Below are 25,026 nucleotides of genomic sequence, written 5' to 3' on the forward strand. Positions count from 1 at the left end.
GCATAAGGTCCAAGAGCATGTGCAGAGCATCTTTCTACATAGTCTGCTGTGCCGACTATGCAGGGAAACCGTGCATTGCCCATTTTGGCTTTGGAGTGAGTTACAATGCCACACTGAAAGGACTTCAAGTATCTGAGGGTTAAGGGTCATGAAAATCCAAGATTCCGTGTCATGTCAAGAAAACTAATACATTTGGTGCTAGATGAAAACATCAATGAATCATCGTCAATCCACTGAGGAAAATGAATATCCATACTGTCCTTAATGAATATTAGCCAGTTTGGGTATACCTGCCTTGCTCTGGGACAAGGGGTTGGGCAGATTGAGGGATAGTTGCAATGCTTCATACCTAGTGCGGAGTCAAACAAACCAATGTCATAATTTGGCTTTAGATTTTTTTATTCAGTTTCTTGTTTGCGAAGCAGCTATGTTTTCTGTTGCTACAAGAGCAGCTACTGCATGCTACTGCGAAATGCTTGCAGATGTTAAACTCCAGTCGTTCTTATTTTTGCGGTACTGGTTTTATAGATACAGATAACTTATCCAATAAACCAGATTGAAAAGGCCAAAAGCAGTGGGAAAGAATATCCGTGAGTAAGAATCAATCTTGGAAACTCGCACATGCATCTTGTTTTCGCGCCAGGCACCTGAGCGGCAGTCATCAAAGCAGCAGAAAAAGCTAGTGCAGTTCTTTCCATCCAAACACTCGTAAGCAGAGTCACCCTCCTCATGATAGGGCACAACGTTGTCCATCTGTAGCAGGGAGTTGCCAGGTTGGATATTCACCATGCTGGGTGCTTTATGCTGTGGAGGTAAACACACACATTAAAGTATGTTGCTATTACATTCAGTGGGTTCAAAAGAAGAAGAAAAAATGAGTGTTGGGTACCTGTGTGTTATTGTTGACTTTAGTCGTCTTGGTTTGTCTGTTGCTGGTGAAGTAGTGCAGAGTTCCGTACTCCATGAGGGCAGCAAAGGTAAAAATGAAGCAGACGGAGACAAACAGGTCCATCGCAGTGACATAGGAAACCTTAGGCAGGGACTTTCTGGAGATGGTGCTTAGAGTTGTCATTGTGAGCACTGTGGTGATACCTAAATGGATCATTACAGAGACAAATTCCTCAGTGGCATATCAAATACTTTTTGTCTACATTCATTTAAATGATTCTCTCATTATACATTTGGGAGGATACAGTCAAAGAACAAATATGTGTGGAAACACCCCTCACTGCTATGAATTTTCAAAGTGTTAGATCCCAGCTAGCCTAATTGTGTAAGCCCATACCCTGTCCGAACACATAACAGCCTGTAACATGGACATATATAACAGCCTGTAACAGAGACTAGACCAGTTGATTGGTATTAAAAGGTACTGCACTAAACTGGTTTAAGTCCTATTTATCAAATCGATCTCAGTTTGTATATGTAAACGATGAAGCATCAATGACCACCACCGTTAGTCATGGAGTTCCACAAGGTTCTGTGCTTGGACCAATTTCACTTTCACTGTTATGCCGATGATACTCAACTATATCTGTCGATCAAGCCAGGTGAAATCCACCAGGTCGGTAAACTGCAAGCGTGTCTTAAAGACATCAAAACCTGGATGACCTGCAACTTCCTGCTGCTGAACTCGGACAAGACTGAAGTTATTTTACTCGGCCCAGAACACCTCAAAAATCAAATGATATGGTTTCTATGGATGGCATCTCTCTGGCATCTACCACCACCGTAAGGAATCTTTGAGTTATTTTTGACCAGGACCCGTCCTTTGGATCTCACATAAAACAAATCTCAAGGACTGCCTTTTTTCACCTACAGAACATTTAAAAAATCCGGCATATCTTGTCTCCAAGCGATGCATAAAAATGTATGAGAATGTTGAGGTGACCGCAGTCTGAGGAGAGAAGGAGGTCATTGGTGACTTTGAGAAGTGCTGTTTCAGTGCTGTGCTGGGAGCGGAAACCGGATTGAAATGGCTCGAACAGATCGTTGGAGATGAGGTGGGCTTTGAGTTGTGCAGCGACAACCCGTTCCAGTATTTTTGACAGGAAGGGAAGATTGGCGATGGGCCAGAAGGACGATCCGGCCCGGAGAATGGAGGTCAACCTGGTGCGGTGGTGGCCATCCGCCATCCATCTTAGAATCAAGAACAGTGCACACTGAACAAAAATCAGCTGTCTACATCCCTTAGGAACCCGACAGATCACCATTGTAGTTGTTGTCAGAGAGAACCGCTATTTTCTGGAACTCCCCAAGTTAAATAGCACTTTTGCAGCCTGCCTTCTTTCAATACATCAGTATTGGATGATGTGTGTTGTTGTCTTCAGTTCGACTGTGTCTTCATCTGCTCCATATCGTTAGTCATACCGAGAAATCACATGACCTTCAGCACTCTCTACTTACTGAAACATTCATTAATTTCTTCTCTCACCCGGTGTGACTCCCCCGTCGACGCTGTGGAGTCTTTCCGTTTCCTGGGCTCTATCATTATCTAGGACCTCAAGTGGGAGCTGAACATCAGCTCCATCACCAAGAAGGCCCAGCAGAGGATGCACTTCCTGAGGCGGCTGAAGAAATTCAACCTGCTAAAGACAATGATGGTGCACTTCTACACTGCCATCGTTGAGTCCATCCTCTGCTGCTCCATCTAGCACGCTGCAGCCACTGCCAAGGACAAGTGCAGCGCATCATTTGCTCTGCTGAGAGGGTGATTGGCTGCAATCTGCCGTCCCTCCAGGACTTGTTCGCTTCAACGGCTTTGAAGCGGGCAAGAAAGATTCCCTCTCACCCTGGACACAATCTGTTGGAGTCCCTTCCATCTGGCAGGAGGCTGCGGTCCATCAGGACCAAGACTTTACGCCACACCAACAGCTTCTTCCCGTCGGCAGTCGGGCTCATCAATAGAGCCCGGGTCCTTCACTGACTGACTCTGTCACCCCCAGGACTATTTCTTACCGGTCACGCCCCTGCACACTTCATATTTAAGTACACATGTGACTTAAACATACACTTACAGAACACTTGTTTACATTACTGTAATCTTATGTTTGTCTGAGCACTTTATTTAATATCTATCGCACTGTTGTTGTTGTCGATTGTCTTGACTAATGTCTAATGTTATGCAGCTTCCGCCAAGAAAAATTCCTTGTTTGGTTCTGATTACATGGTTACATTTCACTCTGTGCTGTACAATTAAAGTTTACTTACATTTACAAATATTTAAAGATCAATGTCCTGTACAGTGATTTATAGAAAGAGGCACATTTGAACTTTCACTCAGGATGTATTAAATAAGAACATATCAAACCTAGAGATGTGCGGGCTGGGACTGCATCCTTGTTGATCCAGAAGGAGACCCAGGACAAGACCACAATCATACTGCAGGGAATGTAGGTCTGGATGGTGAAGTAGCCCATTCTCCGACTCAAGTCAAAAAAGATTGTCATGATTACATATTCCCCTGAAAGTATATCAATAAGGTAGATATAAAGATAAATCATTAATAAGCACAAGATGAAGTGAGCTATGCAGGCATGGTGGGGTGAAATAAAGTAAAGTTTAGTTTTTATGTAACCCCTTGTATAGAGCTTTTTTCCTATCTTCATTCAAGAGCTTGTTCTCACAATTTAGGAGCATGACTTTAGACTGAAAGGTTCTCCCTCAAAACCTCATCACACTCAAATAGCCCCTGCTTAACTTTGGATTTCTGCTAAAACTGTCAGATTTTTATTTATGTATTATTATTTTTTGCAACAACCCTGTCAAAACTAGAATGTCAGTGTATTGTTGACCTATCAAATCATCCCTGCCTCGATGCTGGTACGTTTGCTTTATGCAGTCCTATCTGGAAAAGAACCCAACACAACATCTGTGAGGCACCGTAGACAATAGAGTTCACAAGCACAACTCAGAGGCAGGTGGCAGGCAAAGTTCTTTAGTCGTGTATTCAGGCAGGGGTCAAAACCAGGAGATCAAACAAACAGAAGAACAAATCCGATAAGGGGCAGGCAAAATCCAAAGTCGGCAAAACAGGCATAAACGGGGTCAGAACAGGTAGGCAAAAAGTACAAAGCTATGCTGGCGAGTTTGGCACAATGGACAATACAATCTGACAGAGGACAAGTGATGGGACCTAAATAGTGAGCTAATGAGGGAACGGGCTGCAGGTGAGATGGGCGTGAGGCCAGGTGACGGTGATGAGGGGTAATCAGGCATGAGTAGCAGGATCTGGAATGACAGGAGAGTGGTTAGAACTGACAGACAGGATGAAAACACTCAATACGACGGGGAATCCGTGACAACATCAGTGGAGCTGTGTATGTTATAGACCAAAAAGGCAATCCACGACTCGTAGAAGATTTCCATTGGCAGACAACTGAACAAACATGGAGAATGAGCCAGCACAGGTGGCGTGGCTCAGGCCGGTAAGAGCGGTTCCTCCGACGGCGACTTTCACCATGAAACCATCAGAACCCTTCAACTTTTTGAAGCCACAGGAATGGGAAAAGTGCAGTAGGATATTTGAGGGTTTTAGGCAAATAATCTGAACAATTCCTCTTAAACTAACCAAGTAAACACACTGGTACACTACACATGCGGCTGACGACCTATTACGAGCGAGCAGTGTCAGCCGTACGAGACAGTTAAAAAAGGATTCAACAGATGTTGGGGCATATATGCACCGCACCCTCACAAAAGCTATTACAATGGCTAGACAATCAGATGAAACAAAGCGGCAGCAGAATAATTCGAGAGGGGAAATGGGTGCTTGTAAAGCAGCAATGGATGTTATGAACTCAAAGATGTATGCAGTATAACTATAACGTCAAAGGATAGACAAAGGGACTACCTAAGGCCAAGAAAATAGTGCAGAGCGGGTTGGAACAAACAACATGCCCCAAATGCCCAGCTTAAAGTGCAGAATGTCACAATTGTGGTAAAGCAGGACATTATAGGGAAATTATGCAGGTCAACCAGCACAGTGAATGAGGTTGCAGAGGCCATGGAATAACTTTTTCCAGGTTAGGGTGAGAATTGGTATAATTTAGATTTAACGTTGTCCTGCTTGCCCTTGACAGTGGTATTCTATATTGCTGAGGGAAGCGGATGTGCAGAGAGAGAGAGACCAGAAGGAAATTGTGTGTTATTGTCTTCTGCAGGAGTAAATAAATGCTGGAAAATCATCATTTGAGTCGACTTCTTCCATGCCCTAAACACATCTGTTACACATCTGTTACATGAAACACTGTCAGCACAGTCATGAAATATTGCATGGGTGGTTGGCCAGACAGAAACCAGTTGCAGGCACCAGTCAAGCATGAAAAGGGGCTTCTAAGTGTGCACAGTGAACTCCTGCTGTATGACACAAGGTTTGTGACAGATGTTCACTAGCATTTGCGGTGGCTGTTAGAGCCACAAACTGTAATTTGTTCACTGACCAACAACACTGCTTTTCCCCTCTAGCACAACAGGAGGCCGGTGTAGCTATTATAGTAAAAGAAAAACGTACAGGGCAGTGCGCTGGTATATCTTTTTGTTCCAAAAGTCGTAAAAGAAGCCACCTATCACACAGTCTGGGAAAGAAAACACGCCTTCAACAAGGCAGGAATCATTTAATTGGTCAACACTACTCCTGGCATTCTATTGGTTGTCAAACAAAACAATCCAAGAGCAGACGCAGCGTTGCCAACTTGGAGACTTTCTCGCTATATCTGGCGACTTTCCAAACCCTCTTGGAGACTTTTTTTGTGAAAAGCGACTAGCGACAAATCTAGAGACTTTATTGTGTGTTATTGGAGACTTCCTGGTGTCTTGGAGACTGAAGAGAAAGCGCTGCACGTATCGTTCTGCAGTTACTGTCCTCAGCGAGCAGCGGGTGCTGCCGTGAGCCCCGCCCCCTCCGCCGTGAGCTCCGCCCCCTCCGCCGTGAGCTCCGCCCCCTCCGCCGTCCCAAAGCCTCACAGGAGCCGAGCGAGTCGCGCAGCAGTAGCGGCAGGGAGGAGAGACCCACACGTCTCCGCGTCCAGACTCAAAATGAATCGCGCAAAGCCGCCGCTGGTCCCGCCCCGGCTTATGCCGTGTTCACACCGGACGCGGCGCGAATTTGCGGCGCGACCAGATTACATGTAAAGTCAATCCACAGACGCTCTGCGACGAGATAGACGCGTTTGAGGCGGCGCGAACAGAACGTTTGACCTGGGGCGAACAAAGCGAAGGACGCGGCGTGAATTCGCGTGAGTTGAATTCTCCCAACTCTGGCGGAGAAATCGCGTGACGCAAAGTTGCGGCAGCCAATCAGCGTTGAGAATCAGCGTTGAGAAGCTCCGCCCGTCACCACCGCCGTCTCCCCGTTCCTGAATGAAACTGCTGCTGCTGCGCCTGAACCAGCGCTGACAGCGGCTTCATTGAGACGCTGTTGTGGGACTACGGATAATATTATGAACCCAGACACCATGGAGTTTGATGTTCCGACATATGTGGAATTTACACAAAAAGTATTAAGCAGAACTGGTGGTTATTTCCATGGTGGAAGGCATTTTTCGCGTCCGGTGTGAACACCCTCGTGTTTCACTCACGCGAGTAAACTTCTGCGGTGGACGCAGCGCGAATTTTCGTTCGGTGTGAACACGGCATTACAAAGCGGGATCTAAATGTTTCTTCACCATTACACTAAAATAAATGACCTCAGTCACCTTGTCCACTTTGTGTGCCTCTCTTTGACATCAGCTAAACATATAGTCATCATGTCTCAGTCTAACTGTACGCTCAAAAATACAGAAGGAGTGGGAATCAAACCCTGAATTCAAAGGCTGGCTGTAGCCGTTTATTGGAGATGCTACATGGCCATACTGCCTGTACTGTGAAGCAGATTTATGTCAAACTCTGTGTTATAAATAAACACATGACAACTAAAAAACATACTCAAAGGCAAAGCAACCTTATGACAGTTCCACCCAAAGCAAGCTGCCATTAATGAGTACAACAATCGCTATATCACTATATTCCTGTCTCCTACAGCTTCCAATACAATTATGCAAATTAGGCGATGTCGTAATTTAGCGACTTCTAGCGACTTTTAGGACAGCCAATAGCCATTTTTCTTGCTGAGGAGTTGGCACTACTGAGCAGACGTGTCACAAGCACACAGAAACCGCCCTAGTGTGAGGAGAAGGGTTGAAGCAGGAGCACAGGAAATCTGCACCAGCAATAATATATCTGAGCTCAATAATATATCTGAGCGCAATAATATATCTGAGCGCAATAATATAAGCTATATAGAGTTTGAGCAGAAATCCAAGCACAAGCAGAGGCTATTTGGGTGTGACAACAGGGTTTTGAGGGAGGGCATTACAACATTTGAAGTGAAATCAATAAGTCATGCTCTTAAATTGCAGGAATACACTTTTAATAAAAATATGAATAAAAAAGCTCTATAACATTGCAGGTTTTGATTTGCACATTATTTTAATATGACTGTCTACTTATATATTAGTCAAATAAATGTAATTGATGATGTTGAACGGTACTCTTCACTAAAATTAATCCAAATTCTACATTCTTGTAATACCAAGGCTCAATGCAAAACTGACGACATGGAGAGAGCTTGGTGATAACTTCATACCTGACTGGGTGTGTGCCACATCAAAAGTGTTCCTCAACCCTACAAAGGCAAATTGGTAGAGTCTCCAGTACCGCTGGTCTGCCACCTCCACTGCTCGTCTCTGCCACCGGTACATGATCTCGTTTTTGGGATAACCATCTGCCAAACCCCCCCAGAAACAGACACATACATTAAGTAAAAGCCTTACTGATGCCTATATACGTTTTATCATTTAGTTTACTGTGTATCACAAGTAAAGGGAAGCATTCAAGGTGGAACTGACCTGCCCAGTCTCATGAAATGTATTCAAATGAGCAAGATGTCTTCAAATGCATCCAACAGTCTGTGCACCGGTATGACAGATACATATGAGCGGTGATTGGCATGCCTGTAATGGTCAGTAGTAGGTCGTTTGTGTAGATTTGAGCTTGTACTTAGACAGTTGCATACACAGTGTGAAGGTAATTACTCTTGCTCTCTCTCTGACATGGATATTGGAGGAAATACATTCCCTTATTCATTGGTCATGTTTCAGTCTATTTGGCTTAACCTTCCTCTTGTGTTAGGGTCGGCACCGACCCATTTTAGGTTTTAAATGCATAAAAGAACCACATAAAATGTGTTTATCAGGAACCTCAGGAATAAAACAAAACAAATGTTTCACTAAATTATAAAAAATATTAAAATATACAACACTATTTTCATGGATAAGGAAGCCTAACAAGGCAACCAAGCGATGAGAAACAAATTGGATGATAGATAATTATTTTATTGTATTTTACAGCTGATTTAAGACATGGGTCAAAACTGACCCGTTAACACAAGAGATGCTAACAGAAAGCTAACACAAGAGGAAGGTTAAGCTTGCGGTGCTTCTACAGTAGATTCTGCAACTGTTTGATTACTTTTCATGAAGGTTTTCTGATATCCCAACTTTATACTTGAGGTCACCACAGCAAATCGATACAATCAGGGAAATATTATGGTCATGGTTAAGGGAAGTAAAGCCTTCATTAGTTAGTAGAAGAAAGGACATAGTCCAAGGTGTCTGGTGTTAAAGTCATATGTTTTTACTTTTAATAAAACCTTCCTTTTTTTAAAAGATTTTGTGTTGGTATAACAATGTCACTTTTTTCACTGCTACTGCAAGAATATAATTTGCAAAACTGCAAGAGGATAATTGCTTATGAGCAAAATGTGTTTTTTTCCTGGCTTTCTAATAAATACTGCTGTATTTCAGGTGACTATTTATTAATTTGTTGACTAAATTAAGACTTTGCTCATTTTATGACATTTAAGCCTAGTTTATGGTTCTCCGTGACGCCGTCGGCGAAGGTACGCCGTCGACGTGACGCCGTCGTTGAGCATTCGAAGTTCTGCGTCGAGGGACCGCGTTGCTCTGCAATTAACCGCCATGCCGCCAGGGGGTGTGCCTGTGTGTCTGTGTGGCTTCAGGGATTATAGCCGAATCCTTGCTTTTTCTTCCGGTCACAGTAAACAATGGCGACCAAGTTGGAGCGGCTGCATTAAAGTTGGAGCTCATCAATATTGAAGAGCAAATGCTTATATTGCAAATATTGAAGCGCAGGCGACAGAGAAGACGTTTGCGGAGGTGGTCTGTACGACCACGAAACCGGTCGAGGCTGGGAAAAAGAAACTGCCGGAAATTACGTTCTGAGCGGACCAATCACAGCGCTTACGGTCCGCGTCAACGCGACGCGTAGTTAGGATTTTTTGGAGGTGCACGTCAGGCTACGGCGTAGGGGTCTGCGTCGACGTAGCTACGGCGTCAACCTGACGGAGAACCATAAATTAGGCTTTAGTGTGACTGGACTGATCCTGCCATTCATACTCAAGTCCATGAAATGCTCTTTGCCTTTTTCACTACTGTGTGAAAGATCATGATAAGACATGAGAGGCTAAAGCACAATTCAAGAGACAAATGAAGGATGACACAGAGAGCATGAATCCGACTGGGGAAAGGTGCATAATTCATGAAGTCTGTCTGGGACTGGGTGACCTCTCTCTGCTGGTGGAGCAGATGATAGATTGAGGCTGCCCTGTAAGCCTGTACCAATCAAGCAGATGGGCCTTTTAGCAAGGAGAGGGGAAAGGCTTATCCACAATGCTAGCCCACACAGAAGCTCCTCTGCAAGTTACGAAAGTTGTAGTCGAGATAAAAGATGTGAGGGGAAAATGTTTGACCACCTACAGCTTGAAAACTCCAGTGGACACGAGTGCTCATCCATTGGAAAGTTATGCAGCTTTAGGTAACACTCCGCATTAATAGTCAACCTGACAAAAACAGAATTGTGACAGAGAAAAGCATGTCTCAGCATTGTTTTTCCCCTCCCAAGTGTGACCAAACATAGTAAAGGTACTTAATGTTTTCTCTGTAATTACACTAACAGATGCAAAAAGAAAGAAAAAATGTAATCGAACCTTAAGTGATCAAAACCGAAAAGAGAACTACAAAATAAAGATGCACACACTAAGCTGCACAAACAACAAAGACGTTTGAAGAGGTGATAGTTCAACATTAAAAATGACTACCAAAAAGGTAAGCAAACTGGTTCCATTACCTCAATGTGTACATGACTCTCCCATTGCTCCACAGCCTCAGGAGGCGGTTGGGAGTGGTGATCCAGTGGGCATCTGATTTGCGAGAATTCCTGAAGAATGTGTCGGGAATCCAGACTTTGCCTACCATATTACTGTTGAGCATGAGCAGCTTCATCGAGCTGTTGAACTTCAATCGGCTGTCATACCATGACTGGGCAAAGAAGATGTCAATGGTATATTCCTGAAACAGATTTAGGAAAAAATACTTTATATAAGAAAATATCTTTGGGGATTTTTCGAGCAAACGGAATTGATTCTTGGAACGGAGAGATTGCTTTGGAATTTGGTTCAAACTATTTTTCCCTCAGAATTAATTCCCTGACTTTTCATATAGCGCCATCATCAGGTAAACATTATAAGTGGTCGGTATGATATTTTATATGTACAGTCAGGGCAATAAGTATTTGGACTGTGACACAATATTTCTTATTTTCCTCTTTACACAACTTTACACGGATTTGAATAGACAGTCAAAATGAGGTTGAAGTGTAGACTTTCAGCTTTAATTCAATGGATATAACAAAACTATGCATTAACCATTTAGGAATTACACGGTCAATGAAACCCTATCAATGCAAGTGAATGAGCCCACATTAGGATTTACTAAATATACAGTTTGGTACATTCCGAAAAAGGAGGAATGTCCTGGCAAGCTCACCAACACCAAAAGGCCCGGAAGACATGTAAAGTAGATGGAGCAGAATTCTTTCCTTGGTGAAGAAAAACCTTCTTAACATGAATACTGAGGTCAAGAATACTCTGGAGGAAGGAGGCGTGTCACTGTCAAAGTCTAAAATCAAGAGATGGTAAATGGGTAACACTTTAACGTATAAGACATTACGGTAAATTACAGGCAGCTGTGGTTGCCAGAGCTTTACCGTAAAAAATAAAGTGACAACGTATAAGACAATACGGCATGTTTTTTAAAAACAGCAGTTATACCGTGAACCTAATTACAGTCTCAGAGATAAACACAGTACAACTGTATGAGTTACGATATTTTATTACAAAGTTCGACGCAAATTGACGCAACTATGGTTGCCAGAATTCTATTGCAAAAAAATATGGTATAACGTATTACAATTGGTTGGCATAGATTTTATAGTCAACATCAGGAATTATTAAATAAAGCCTATTGTAGAACAAGCTCCGATCATAGACTAGTAGAACAGCAAAGAAGGTGATGAGGTTCATGTGAAGGTCCATGCTGGTAGTCGTAATCACACCTGAAAGAAAGAGTAAAGGATGAGGGGGAGGACATACATCCTCTTGGGTAAAAAAATGAAATCATCTCAAGCATCACATTTTACTCTTTTCAATGCAAAGGTTGTAAATTAAAATGAAATGGCTAAATTCACACTCACGTGTCACATGTTGTTATCATAGCGGCCAAGGTTTGATTCCAGGTGGGCCCTTTGCCGGAGATCATCCCCTCTCACTCCACTGGCTTTCCTGTCTCTCTCTCTCTCTCTCTCTCTCTCTCTCTCTACTTCTGCTGTCCAATAAAACACAAATGAGGAAGAACAAAAAATCTCATCTTTAAAAACAAAAAATGCTTGCTTTTGGCATTTAAATGGATTATAATCTCGTTTTCCTGGGTGTCATGAAGGCCAGCAAGTTGTTCTCATCCAAGTCCAAAACCAAGTTGGATTGCAATGTCTGCAATTACCTTTTACAAGAAATACAAGTAAATAGTCTTATTATCTGTACAAACTGGTATTGCATACATTTACATATTGACTCTGAGGGAGACTCCCGTTTGTGATGTCCTCATCTGACAATGTGGGCATTAAATGAAGATTCGAACATGCACACGTGTTTGCATCCACTCACTGGACAGCTCACCGTCCTTCCACATGGAGATTCTCAGGAGCGGTGTTGAGTCTTAACACCACGTGCACACAACGCCACAGTGCGTTCACGTGCGGTCACGTGGACAGCCGTCCCTACAGGCACGTTAACAGACGGCGGAGATGTTAATGTCATACCTACGGTATAAATGAGCCTCAAACCTCAATATCTAACGCATGTCTAACGCACTTCAATAAAAACGTGTTTATTAGATGAAGTTTGTAGCACGCAACCCCTCGCTGTCTTAACTGTCCTGCCAAAGTAATACACCTAGCCTATAGCGAGCTAAACATGACCTTAGCTAACCTTTGATAAAGTAAGCTAACGTTCAACACAGAAACCTATAACATACGTTGCATCGATGGTGTTAAAGAAAAGTAAACACTCAACTATTAGATGGCTAAGTTAACTCAATATTGATGTCCAAGGCGACACAGAAAGCCTCAAATTAAAATGTAGCTAAATAGGGGTGGGGGGGGAATCGATTCAGCATAGTATCGCGATAGTTTGTGTGGCGATATTGTATCGATAAACGGAAGCCAAATATCGATCTTTTTTTTATGTAATCAATTATGGGAGGCATCGGAGAAAGAAATGAGAAATGTGCCGTCCGTGTGTAAATCAAAGGTCTGGACTTCCTGTCACTCGTAGCGGCGCTGCTGCACAGCTGTTGCACGGCGCACAGGACAAAGTCCGCGACACGGCGCTGGTCAAAGACGTTAACTCAAGCATGAATCAAACCGGCTGCTGGTACTCTGGTACTCTCGTAGCGCTGGAGGCGGCCGGTGTTATGGATCAACAGGCGGCCGTGTTAACTGGTGACTTCCGGCCGAAAGTCGCCAGTTAACACGGCCGCCTGTTAATCTGTAACACCAGGGCTCTCAAGTTTTTAAGACAGGTAAGAGTGACATATCCATCCTCCTTAATATATTTTGTAGTTGTTGCTAACAACTCAGTGTTATGGTTTAAAAACATTTACATTTTAAAATATCTTTCCATCAACAAACGCTAGTTTGTCAGGTGCAACATTTATGAAAAGTGTTGGTCAGTTTGTCTGCTTGACAATCACATTTTGCTGCAATAAAAATGATTAAAGTGAGATGAACAGACTGAAAACGTTATCTTCTTAGATACAATATGTTGACAAAGTTTTCCTTTGGGGAAAATTTGCGGTGAAAAAAAGGGAATAAAATCGCAATACTCAATATATCGCAGAATCGCGATAGTATCGAATCGGGACCAAGTATCGTGATGAAATCGAATTGTGGGACCTCTGGTAATTCCCACCCCTATAGCTAACCACTAGCTAACGTAACGTTAGCTCAATCCCTTACCAGAGAGGTTAAACTAACGCTACTATCGCCTGAAAACGTAAGGTGTCAATAACGTTGACCGTTCAAGAAAGCTTTTATTCCGTGATTAATACATTATGTTGGTATTCTTACCTCAAGAGGAGATGTCCTGCCATGTCGTGTATCTATCACCGGAAGAGCCGCGCAGAGCGTAGAGCTGGCGCTCAAAGTTCACTCCCACACAGTGGAGTATGAACAGCATGCAGGACTTTATTCAGAAATGGTGCTATAAGTATGCAATATATTGTGTGTCTGGGGACAATCTAATATTGAATGTTCCTTTTTAGCAAGGTATGAAGTAAATGTGCTTTGTCCTGATATGCTGATTGTTAAATACAGTTTTTTTTTAATAAAAATAAATTAAAAATCGTTCTGTCTGTTTAGTTTATTTACTGGATCCCCATTAGCTGATGCCTTAGCGGTCGCTAATGGGGCCACTAAGAATGCATACAAAAACGTGCAAAACATAACGTGAAACAAACAGTTATTTACAGAATAAAAATTAAAATAGTACAGTCAGATACCTAGTGCAGTCGAGGACTAGGATGTATATTATGAAGGCCATCCATAATTTATACCAAGAAAAATCAGATGACTAAAAAAACAAAGGAAAACGTCAAGTGGTTAATGTCCTGAGGTGCGCCTTTAATAGTTTTTTAAATGACAGATGAGGAGGTAGTAAATACCAAGCAGTAATTGCACGAAAAATAACTACGTTTGAGGAGGTTTGTTCTTGGGGTTGGAGGTATTGAGTGACCTGAGCTAGCGTTCCTTGTGAGATGGTTATGTCTATTAAATGTATATTGTAACTGATTGAAGAAATATTCAGGTTTCTGATTAAATACTACCTTTCTGAAAAACGTGAGGAGGCTATAGTGAAGTTGAGTTTCCACTGAGAATCATGACAGGCGAGATGCATATATGCTGTATTAGTTCTTATTCAACACTGAAGTGCTAATCTGGCAGCTCGGTTTTGAACCAGTTGTAGTTTATTTATGTCCTTCTTAGCAGCTACTGACCATATGGATGGACAGTATAGCAGGTGACAAAAGACCAGGGAGTGTAACACCTGACAAACAATAGAGAGTGTTAAATAAGTAAGGCACTTTCTGGTCATAGCTATGCTCCTTCCCATTCTAGTGACAATGCCATCAATGTGCTCAGACCACGACAACTGTTGGTCCAACACTACACCCAGTAGTTTGGCCTTCTTCACCTGTTCTATTGCTGAACCTGACAGGTGAAGCTGTGTGTCACCATTAAGTGTATTCCTTGAGCCAAACACAATGGCTCGAAATCTTCAGGGCTAGTTTGTTCACTTTCACCCAATCAGACACTCACTCCAGATCCTGATTCAGAATGGTTGCAAGTCACAGAATGTCAGTGTAACTAAGAAAAGCTTGCATTTTGCATAATTGTATTGGAAGCTGTAGGAGACAGGAATATAGTGATATAGCGATTGTTGTACTCATTAATGGCAGCTTGCTTTGGGTGGAACTGTCATAAGGTTGCTTTGTCTTTGAGTATGTTTTTTAGTTGTCATGTGTTTATTTATAACACAGAGTTTGACATAAATCTGCTTCACAGTACAGGCAGTATGGCCATGTAGCATCTCCAATAAACGGCTACAGCCAGCCTTTGAATTCAGGGTTTGATTCCCACTCCTTCTGTATTTTTGAGCGTACAGTTAGACTGAGACATGATGACTATATGTTTAGCTGATGTCAAAGAGAGGCACACAAAGTGGACAAGGTGACTGAGGTCATTTATTTTAGTGTAATGGTGAAGAAACATTTAGATCCCGCTTTGTAATGCCGTGTTCACACCGAACGAAAATTCGCGCCGCGTCCACCGCAGAAGTTTACTCGCGTGAGTGAAACACGAGGGTGTTCACACCGGACGCGAAAAATGCCTTCCACCATGGAAATAACCACCAGTTCTGCTTAATACTTTTTGTGTAAACTCCACATATGTCGGAACATCAAACTCCATGGTGTCTGGGTTCATAATATTATCCGTAGTCCCACAACAGCGTCTCAATGAAGCCGCTGTCAGCGCTGGTTCAGGCGGAGCAGCAGCAGTTTCATTCAGAAACGGGGAGACGGCGGTGGTGACGGGCGGAGCTTCTCAACGCTGATTGGCTGCCGCAACTTTGCGTGAAGCGATTTCTCCGCCAGAGTTGGGAGAATTCAACTCACGCGAATTCGTGCCGCGTCCTTCGCTTTGTTCGCCCCAGGTCAAACGATCTGTTCGCACCGCCTCAAACGCCTCTATCTCGCCGCGGCGCGAATAAATCGCCAATTCGCGTCGCAGCACGTCTGTGGATTGACTTTACATGTAATCTGGTCGCGCCGCAAATTTGCGCCGCGTCCGGTGTGAACACGGCATAAGCCGGGGCGGGACCAGCGGTGGCTTTGAGCATGCGCGATTAATTTTGAGTCTGGACGCAGAGACGTGTGGGTCTTTTTCCTCACTGCTGCTACTGCTGCGCGACTCGCTCGGCTCCTGTGAGGCCGCCTGTGAGTGCTTTGGGACGGCGGAGAGGGCGGGGCTCACAGCGGAGGGGGCGGGGCTCACGGCGGAGGGGGCGGGGCTCACGGCAGCACCCGCTGCTCGCTGAGGACAGTAACTGCAGAACGATACGTGTAGCGCTTTCTCGTCAGTCTCCAAGACACCAGGAAGTCTCCAATAACACACAATAAAGTCTCTAGATTTGTCGCTAGTCGCTTTTCACAAAAAAAGTCTCCAAGAGGGTTTGGAAAGTCGCCAGATATAGCGAGAAAGTCTCCAAGTTGGCAACACTGCTCTCTTGGTCTCTCTCTCTCTTGGTCTTGGTCTCTCTCTTGGTCTCTCGTGGTCTTGGTCTCTCTCTTGGTCTCGGTCTCTCTCTTGTTCATGGTCATGGTCTCTCTTGGTCATGGTCTCTCTCTTGGTCATGGTCTCTCTCTTGGTCTTGGTCTCTCTCTTGGTCTTGGTCTCTCTCTTGGTCTCTCGTGGCCTTGGTCTCTCTCTTGGTCTCGGTCTCTCTCTTGGTCATGGTCATGGTCTCTCTCTTGGTCTTGGTCTCTCTCTTGGTCTTGGTCTCTCTCTTGGTCTTGGTCTCTCTCTTGGTCTCTCGTGGCCTTGGTCTCTCTCTTGGTCTTGGTCTCTCTCTTGGTCTCGGTCTCTCTCTTGGTCATGGTCATGGTCTCTCTCTTGGTCTTGGTCTCTCTCTTGGTCTTGGTCTCTCTCTTGGTCTTGGTCTCTCTCTTGGTCTCTCGTGGCCTTGGTCTCTCTCTTGGTCTCGGTCTCTCTCTTGGTATTGGCCTTGGTCTCTCTCTTGGTCTCTGTCTCTCTTGGTATTGGTCTTGGTCTCTCTCTTGGTCTCGGTCTCTCTCTTGGTATTGGTCTTGGTCTCTCTCTTGGTCTTGGTCTCTCTCTTGGTCTCTCGTGGCCTTGGTCTCTCTCTTGGTCTCGGTCTCTCTCTTGGTCATGGTCATGGTCTCTCTCTTGGTCTTGGTCTCTCTCTTGGTCTTGGTCTCTCTCTTGGTCTCTCGTGGCCTTGGTCTCTCTCTTGGTCTTGGTCTCTCTCTTGGTCTCGGTCTCTCTCTTGGTCATGGTCATGGTCTCTCTCTTGGTCTTGGTCTCTCTCTTGGTCTTGGTCTCTCTCTTGGTCTTGGTCTCTCTCTTGGTCTCTCGTGGCCTTGGTCTCTCTCTTGGTCTTGGTCTCTCTCTTGGTATTGGCCTTGGTCTCTCTCTTGGTCTTGGTCTCTCTCTTGGTATTGGCCTTGGTCTCTCTCTTGGTCTTGGTCTCTCTCTTGGTATTGGCCTTGGTCTCTCTCTTGGTCTCTGTCTCTCTTGGTATTGGTCTTGGTCTCTCTCTTGGTCTCGGTCTCTCTCTTGGTATTGGTCTTGGTCTCTCTCTTGGTCATGGTCATGGTCTCTCTTGGTCATGGTCTCTCTCTTGGTCTTGGTCTCTCTCTTGGTCTCGGTCTCTTTCTTGGTATTGGTCTTGGTCTCTCTCTTGGTCATGGTCATGGTCTCTCTTGGTCTTGGTCTCTCTCTTGGTCTTGGTCTCTTGGTCTCTCTCTTGGTCTTGGTCTCTCTCTGTATGTTAGTTAGTCAAATCAAGAGAAAATGTGGTTTGGAGGAATCTTAAACGGTGAAACAGCGACAAAATATATGTTTTACAAATATTATTTGTAAAAATTTGGCTGTGTTGGCTGTTATATATATATAATGGTGTATTTCTGTAATCAGTCCAATAGTTAGTACATGTAACAGTGACAAACTATCTTTTACAAATAATAAATGTGAAAATTACAGTGTTGGCTTTTACATTTATCTTCCAGTATATTTCCGTTATGAACCCAGTGGTTCGTACATTTAACAACGACAAAATGTATGTTTTACAAATATTATTTGTAAAAATTACAGTGTTGGCTGTTATATATATTGCGGTGTATTTCGGTTGTCAGCACAACAGTCCGTACATTTAACAGTAACAGAATGTATTTTTTTAAAGTTATGAATGTAAATATTACGGTATTGATTGTTGTTCATATTACGGTGTATTTCCGTTATCAGTACAATGTTCAGTACAATTAACAGTGGCAAAATTTATTTTTTTACAAGAAATACATGCATAAATTACTGTTTGGGCTGATATATATATTTACAGTGTTTCCATGTGATAGAAACAGAATATAACCAATTTTGAATTAACGGTCTCTTACTGTCGTGATTTAACAGTTTTTCACTGTAAAATCTACGTACTTTTTTTTTACAGTGTACACGCTATTTAGCATTAGTTAAGTATGAGTAAACACTTATTTCATCATTTATAAAGCATTGTTCCAACATGAACATTCATTAGTATGCAATTCACAAACACAGTTATAAATCTTTTATTTTGATTAATAAGCTTGACTGTTATGCGTTTCATGATTGGGTTTATACTTTATAAATGATGGATTCCCCATTTGTAAATTAAGTAATATATATTACAAACCAGTTATTAAGGACTTATAGATGAGTATTAAGATAATTTATGAAGTCTTTGTAAAATATCCAAATGTCAATTATTCATGCATTTATTTATACATATGATTTAGATATGCACTAATGGTTAGGGACTATTATAACATGTGCTTTATAAACGTGTTTTAATACTGCAATTCATGATTAATTCAGGTAGTTTCTAGTCGTTAAGTACTGCAAGATGTAAACAATGTACTAATAATGTTCTCTGCTCATTGTTTGCAAAAAAAGGAATGCTTTCGATGGTGGGGATTTTTGGACAACATCCAAGAGGTTATACTTTTGCACCCAATTATTGGATGGATTGCTTGTTGTACAGATATTCATGGTACAAAGAGGATGAATCTTCATAATACTGTAAAAACACAATATTATTGTAGCTTGTGCGTTCTGGTTGTCTTACATTAATGAAGGGGAATTATACATCCATTATATCAGCAAAGAAAAAGCAAGGGGACATCTGTAGTCTCACCATGTTGATGGGGTCCACTGGACCAATGCTGTTGACATACACGGCTGTTTCAATCACTGTTGGCCTCACTGAAACATAGAAGACACTGCATTGACATAGACAGGAATGTTTTTTAGCTGATGTCCAAAAAGATGCTGTCTGTCTGATTAACTTAAAGAGAGACATGAAACAGCATTGTATCGCAATTGTATTACTTTAGAGCCTACTTTTTAAACTTACTTAATGTAACGTACTTCGTCACTCCCGTGAGTCTCGGGCAGCACAAAAGGGCAACAAGCTTTGGATTTGCGGGTTGTTAATGTACTTTATTGATCTGTCTGGTGTGCGCTCTCGGCCTCGCCCCAGAGCGCACCAGCTTCCGCCTGTCTCTGCTCCTGGCAACCAGTAGTTCTGGTTGCCAATGTACGTTTTAAATAAAGCGCAGAGATGGAGCTTCTGGTCAGCGGCAGAGAGTTTGACAGGACGCACCCAACCAAAACAAATTGTGTATCTGGGACTTGAAGGATGGGAGTTGAGGTGAACATGGACCTAAGTTTCTGAAAGGCTCCCTAGGCTGCAGAAGTCCAAAGGAAAGGAATCTTGGAGGACGTGTGGGCAGTGAGTGGGGAAGCGACCGAGCTGTAATTCCTGGTTAGGCTGAATGCTGCTCCACTCACCCCCCTCTCTGATCCGGACCAGGTGATAGGCGTTGCGGGGGTCGAGCTTGGAGAAGATGGTGGCTTCTTGAAGTAGCTCAAAGGCTATCGTAAGTGGCAAGGGATACCGGTTCTTCACCGTGATCTCATTCAAGCCCCGGTAGTCGATGCAGGATCTGAGGTTCTTGTCCTTCAATTCAGTTTATTTTGTATAGCCTAAAATCACGAATACAAATTTGCCTCGGTGGACTTTACAATCTGTACACATAACATCCCTATCCCGGGACCTCACATCGAATCAGGAAGAACTATCAAAAAATAAATAAAGATAGTAAAAACCCTTTTACAGGGAAAAACCTGAGAGAGAGTAACAGAGGAGGATCCCTCTCCCCGGATGGACAGAAGCAATATACGTCATGTGACCAATAACGTAACGGAGTTACAGCACATTCTATGAAATGATTCATATAATGAGTAGTAGGCATGGACCACGATCCAGATAGCCACGATCCATGTCAGCAGAAGGAGGTAGAGAAGAGGGGCATCAGCAGGGCCATGGCAGGAGGCAGGACCGGCTCCAGACACAGCCACAGTCCATCGCAGCAGGCAGGACCGGCTCCAGACAGCCACGATCCATGGAAAGTTGAGGCGAGGAAGCACAGAGGCTCTCGGAAAGAAGTAGAGTTAGTAATGTGCATCTCCGCAAAGAAGAATCTAGTGCCTGCAGGAGACGACGAAGGGTTTATGAGACCGGCAGACAGGGAGTTTGATGTGTCACCGTCCCCAGAAGATGACGGCCAAGGGCGCTGGCTTGAACATACTCCGGTTTATCCCCAACTGAATAGGAAGTCCTTTGTCCATGATGGACATGTCTGCTCCTGAATCCAGCAAGGTGGAAATAGTCTTGGGGCCCCCAAGTAGAAGTAGCTTGGCGTGGAAGAGTGGGCTTTGGCAGAAGGAGGGTTGGGAAGCCGATCAGCTGATCGGCTTTGGCTGGATCTTTCCCAGCTCTTTCCCAGCTGCCTGGCCTGGATGTGACTATCCAATCTGGTGGTTACCTCGATAAACCCATCCAGGGATGTGGTTAACTCAAACAAAACCAGTTCGTCTTTGACATAATCTGCTAGGCCGAGCAAATATGGGTCACACTCGGCGGCCATGTTACATGAACTTAATCATGCCTTGGTCTGAATAGCAATGGCTTAGTCAGTAACCAGTTGGTGGTCCTGCTGAAGCCCCAGTAGCCCGCCGGTGGCATCCGGTCCCATGAACACCACCCTAAAGACCTTGTGCAGCTCGTCAGAGGACCGGAAGGAAGCACAGGCGGAACCTGTGGTTACCCTGGGCTCCAAGACTGGCATTGAACGTGCTGGTTCGAGTTCGGAGTGGGCCGGAGTAAGTGATGGATGTAGCAACAGGGAACAGTATGCCCATAGCTCTTTGGCCTCGTAGTGGGTAGTCTTTCCCCACTCCAAAACACAGCCAGTGAATTGGATATGAACTCTCGTCCCCTTGTTGAGTCAGATGTCATGCCAATGTACCGCGCTTCCTCTGTGGTACTGAGGTCTGCAGGTGCAGTCCAATTTCTTCACATATTGATGATAAAATCCTGGATTTCAGAGGTCTGGTTTTTATGTAGACTGTTGAGATGGCATCTGTCAACACAGTTGACAGTTGAGTTAAGTTCGGGACTTAGCTCTTTGGAGGCAAGTGCCTTTCTGTGCTTTAGGAGAGACGCACCTGATAAGAGCTTGCAGTTCGCTGCCTTTCCCAGCCATCGCCTGAGCACCGTCTGAGCGGACTCTCACGCAGTTCTCCCTCTTTAGATCTGCCTCTTTAAAATAGGTGTCAATTATTTTGAAAGGTTCTTCTGCAGTGGCTCTGCGTTTGTATATTTGGAAAAAGCAAATCCTCCATTATATGTTCTGCTTCAATATACCTGACATATGTTATTAACAAATTGTCTTTATTGCTGTCCGCTGCCTCATACATTTGCAGAGCAAAACAGCTGTCTTTATTTTTTCAATAAGCTGCTCTTCCATGTCTGCAAAGAGGTCACAGATACGCCTTGAAATATAGTGTTGGTTGACAACGGAAAAGTTAAGTTTAATGGCAGTTGCTTCATCAATAACTGTTGAAACCATGTCAATGCCCGTAGGCAGTATTAACTCTTCCGCTATCGTGTGAGCCTTTGTGCATTGGGCGACTCTGTAGGCTACTTTGTAGGAAGTGAGTTGTACTTTCTCAGGGACAGATGCAGTTTTACAAATTGACTCTGCTGGGCATGACGCGTTTCCAATTTATTTTTGAAAAACTCAAGGTACTTGGTGGGTTTCCAAGAGTCTTTTAAATTTAGTGGACTACATACTGTCTGCAGACAGTATTTTAAGACACACAACACTCTCATTGGCCGACCATAGTGCTTGTAAAGCCCAGGGACAGATATGCCTCGTTATATTTTTCCTGCTTTTACCTTTCTTTGTACCGTTCTTGTGGTGGTCACCTGTTACAGCTGTAACAGACTTGCCATCTGATTTGCACTTAATCCCAGTCACAAATCTGTCCCTCTTGGTACATTATTTTCTTCCTAGCTCTTATCTCTTTCTCTTTCTCTCTGTCTTTGTGTCGCTGTGTGTCTCTCTCTCTCTCTCTCTATATATATATCTATCTGGTTTTGCCGCTAGTCGTTCTGTAACATGAGCCGCTCTGGAGAGCTGTCCGTTTCACTTGATTTCTTTAATTTTTAACTTTTCTGCAAGTGTATTTGTTATAATTAAATTTGATGTTGTGTTTCTGATGCGTGTGTTTGCCTGTGCCTATAATCCTGTAGTTCCACTGTGCCCCCCAGTTTGGGAACTACTGCCTTACCAGACGCAACTTTTAAAAGCGCAGCCGCTTAAAAAAACGCCTTGGCAAAAACGCGCCGGCCAAAAAACAGCCCGGTGCGCCTGTGGAGCCGGTCTGTACCATAGGGAAACAATGGTTTTGCTAGCGACGCGTTTTTGAGAGTCGCTTCTGGTGTGAACGGCCCCTTAGAGTGTTTTTTTGTACAAGCGAATGCTGGATCATGTTCTTGATTGACAGGTGGCCCCGTGGTGGCTACGCCATGGTAGCAACCTGTCAATCACAGGGTAGCCTCACCTGAAAGCATACCCTGCTTTTTTTGTCTATTCCACTCTAAATGGGACAGTAATTTACACAACGTACATGACACTGTATTGAAGAATATTTGAAACTAGTGATTGAGACCTTGAACTCATGTTGACAAAGTTCACGGAAGAGAGGTAGGGTAATTTTCTCTTAGACTTTCATATTATCAGACTTTGCATTTTTTACACTTTTGCAGCCAGAGGAGTCTGGCCAGTATAAAGAATGCAAGTCCCTTCAGCAGTAACCCATACTGTCGAGACATAGTTCAAACAAAGACTATTTGCAGAGGATAAACTTGACTTGCCTCCGATATCAGGCCTTAGTTTGTTGTCATAGCCTTGTAGCAATTTATTTAGGATCAAAGTCACATCGCTCTCGTAGACCTTCGGTGATAAGACCCAGGTCTTATTTATGGGAACATCGTCATAGTCGTCTTCTTCCTGTTTACTGGGCCCAGAGGCTGCGCTGTGGAGTAGAAACAAGGAACATTGTAAGAAACAGACATTTGTATGAGCAAATAATCTTTTAAGGTAAACTCAGTCAGAGGCGGATTTTACCATTTTACCATTAGTCTAAAATCTAAAATGGTTACATAGTTATTCATTTGAGTGTCACAAATCCACAGGAGACAGCATGGGAAGTCTGCTGAACACAGCACAAACTTGGATATCTGTCCCACATCATGCTTATCACAGAAACAACACACAAATATAGTTGTAGCTCAGGTGTACCAATATCTAATTGCTAGCAAAGTTACATTCTGGAAAGGCATTCTAATAAGATGAAATGCTATTGTCACCATCAGGCAGAGTGTAATCTACTATTCTACTATATCCTGTTATTATTATTATTATTATTATTATTTTTAGTATGTTGTACAGATTATAAAGGCACAATTGTAACTAGTGATTTTGGGCTGTATGCTCTGATGAAGGTCCAAAAGCAAAACAAATAAAGTGTTCTCTGTATGGATTGAAGTATGTGGATATCTATTCTACCAGTTTGATTTTGGGCTTTACAAAAAAGTTTAATTAAATGAGCTTGAATAGGTTCCTATGTATTTGGCACTATTCATTTTAGCCTTCTTGACAAATAAAGTTCCACAGAACAGGAGACTGTCAATCAACAGTTAAGTATGGATCCAGCCAATTCATTTATGTTTTGGCCTATTATAGTAGAATATAAATACATTCAAAACTAAAACATTAGAATGCCTAGTGGTCACCTCTTGACACCCCTGGGCCACCCTAGTTTAATATTCTTCGAGCCATCACTGCTTACCAGAACACAATGTTCCCCTCTGTGAGCAACTGACAGGAGTTTCCTCTGGCTAGCTGATGTCTTCCAAGGAACAGAATCATCGATCATTCGCCCATCAAGAGCCCACATTTCCTTCTACTGCTGTATTACAAACTCTCTATAATTACAAAACTCGGATGCAAAAAACAACACCCTGTTATTTTCCCCCAAGATACACAAATGGTTCATTTATAGAATATTTCCTGACGAGGCGAATCTGTTCCTCTAGCCCCGGCTCACACAATGACCCATCTTTGCTCCACTGTGATCACAGGTAGAATAAAAGACGCATAATGCAGCGGTTCCAGTCGAGGGCAAAGACATGACAGCCTGGAGGAGACGGTAACATCTGCAACCAGTTCCCCCGACAAACCTTCCTCCTCTCATCATGATGAGGCAGCCCTGCTCCTTCACAGAATTCCACACTTACCAGAGTCCGAGGAGCGCCAGAAGCATCCAGGGGTTCATGGCTCCGTCCTGCCCAGCTCTGACAAAAAGCCGCTTAATGTTCTCCTCCACAGCTGGGAAATTAATTTCACGGTCTCCACGGACAGAGGAAATCAGAGTTTTCTATCTTTAGGTCTCGTCTAACCACGGTTAATTAAAGCTACGGTAGGATGTGAGACATGCGTACATGGTGTGTGAGGAGGAGGGGGAGTGAGGCTACTGCCGGGTGCTGACTCTGCTCGCCATCTGCAGTGCCGCTAACAGGCTGCTCTGACAGACGCTAGTTCTTGCTGAAAAATATGGATCATTTTGCCTAATGACTGACTGATGATGGTTGTAGATTTAATATTACATTTTCCATTATTCACACTGATGTTTATGTATCCAAGGAAAATAGAGATGTCTGCAGATGAAGCCTGCAGTGTATTCACTTACAGACAATGCAGAGCTACACCATGCTATAGGATTACAACCCCTGCAGCTCTGAGCAGCTTGAGCCGTTGAGGTCTGTGGTCAGCACCTTGCTTAAAGTCAGGGCCCCTTGATACAGCTGTGGGAGGGCAGAGTATCACATTC

General features: G+C 43.5%; 1 protein-coding gene across 1 annotated transcript; it reads right to left on the minus strand.

The window, feature by feature from the left end:
• Positions 1–522: 522 nt before the first annotated feature.
• Positions 523–24,471, minus strand: gabrg1 (gamma-aminobutyric acid type A receptor subunit gamma1; the record flags this gene model as incomplete). The annotated part of the gene is made up of 9 exons (XM_079231779.1): positions 523–804; positions 899–1,092; positions 3,311–3,463; positions 7,625–7,762; positions 9,816–9,898; positions 10,186–10,406; positions 18,920–18,987; positions 23,009–23,169; positions 24,434–24,471. 9 exons carry the CDS (start codon positions 24,469–24,471, stop codon positions 523–525), a joined length of 1,338 nt encoding a protein of 445 aa, XP_079087905.1.
• Positions 24,472–25,026: the final 555 nt, after the last annotated feature.

The sequence above is a fragment of the Taurulus bubalis genome (genome assembly GCF_910589615.1).
Source record: "Taurulus bubalis genome assembly, chromosome: 1".
In the NCBI taxonomy this organism is placed as follows: Eukaryota; Metazoa; Chordata; class Actinopteri; order Perciformes; family Cottidae; genus Taurulus; species Taurulus bubalis.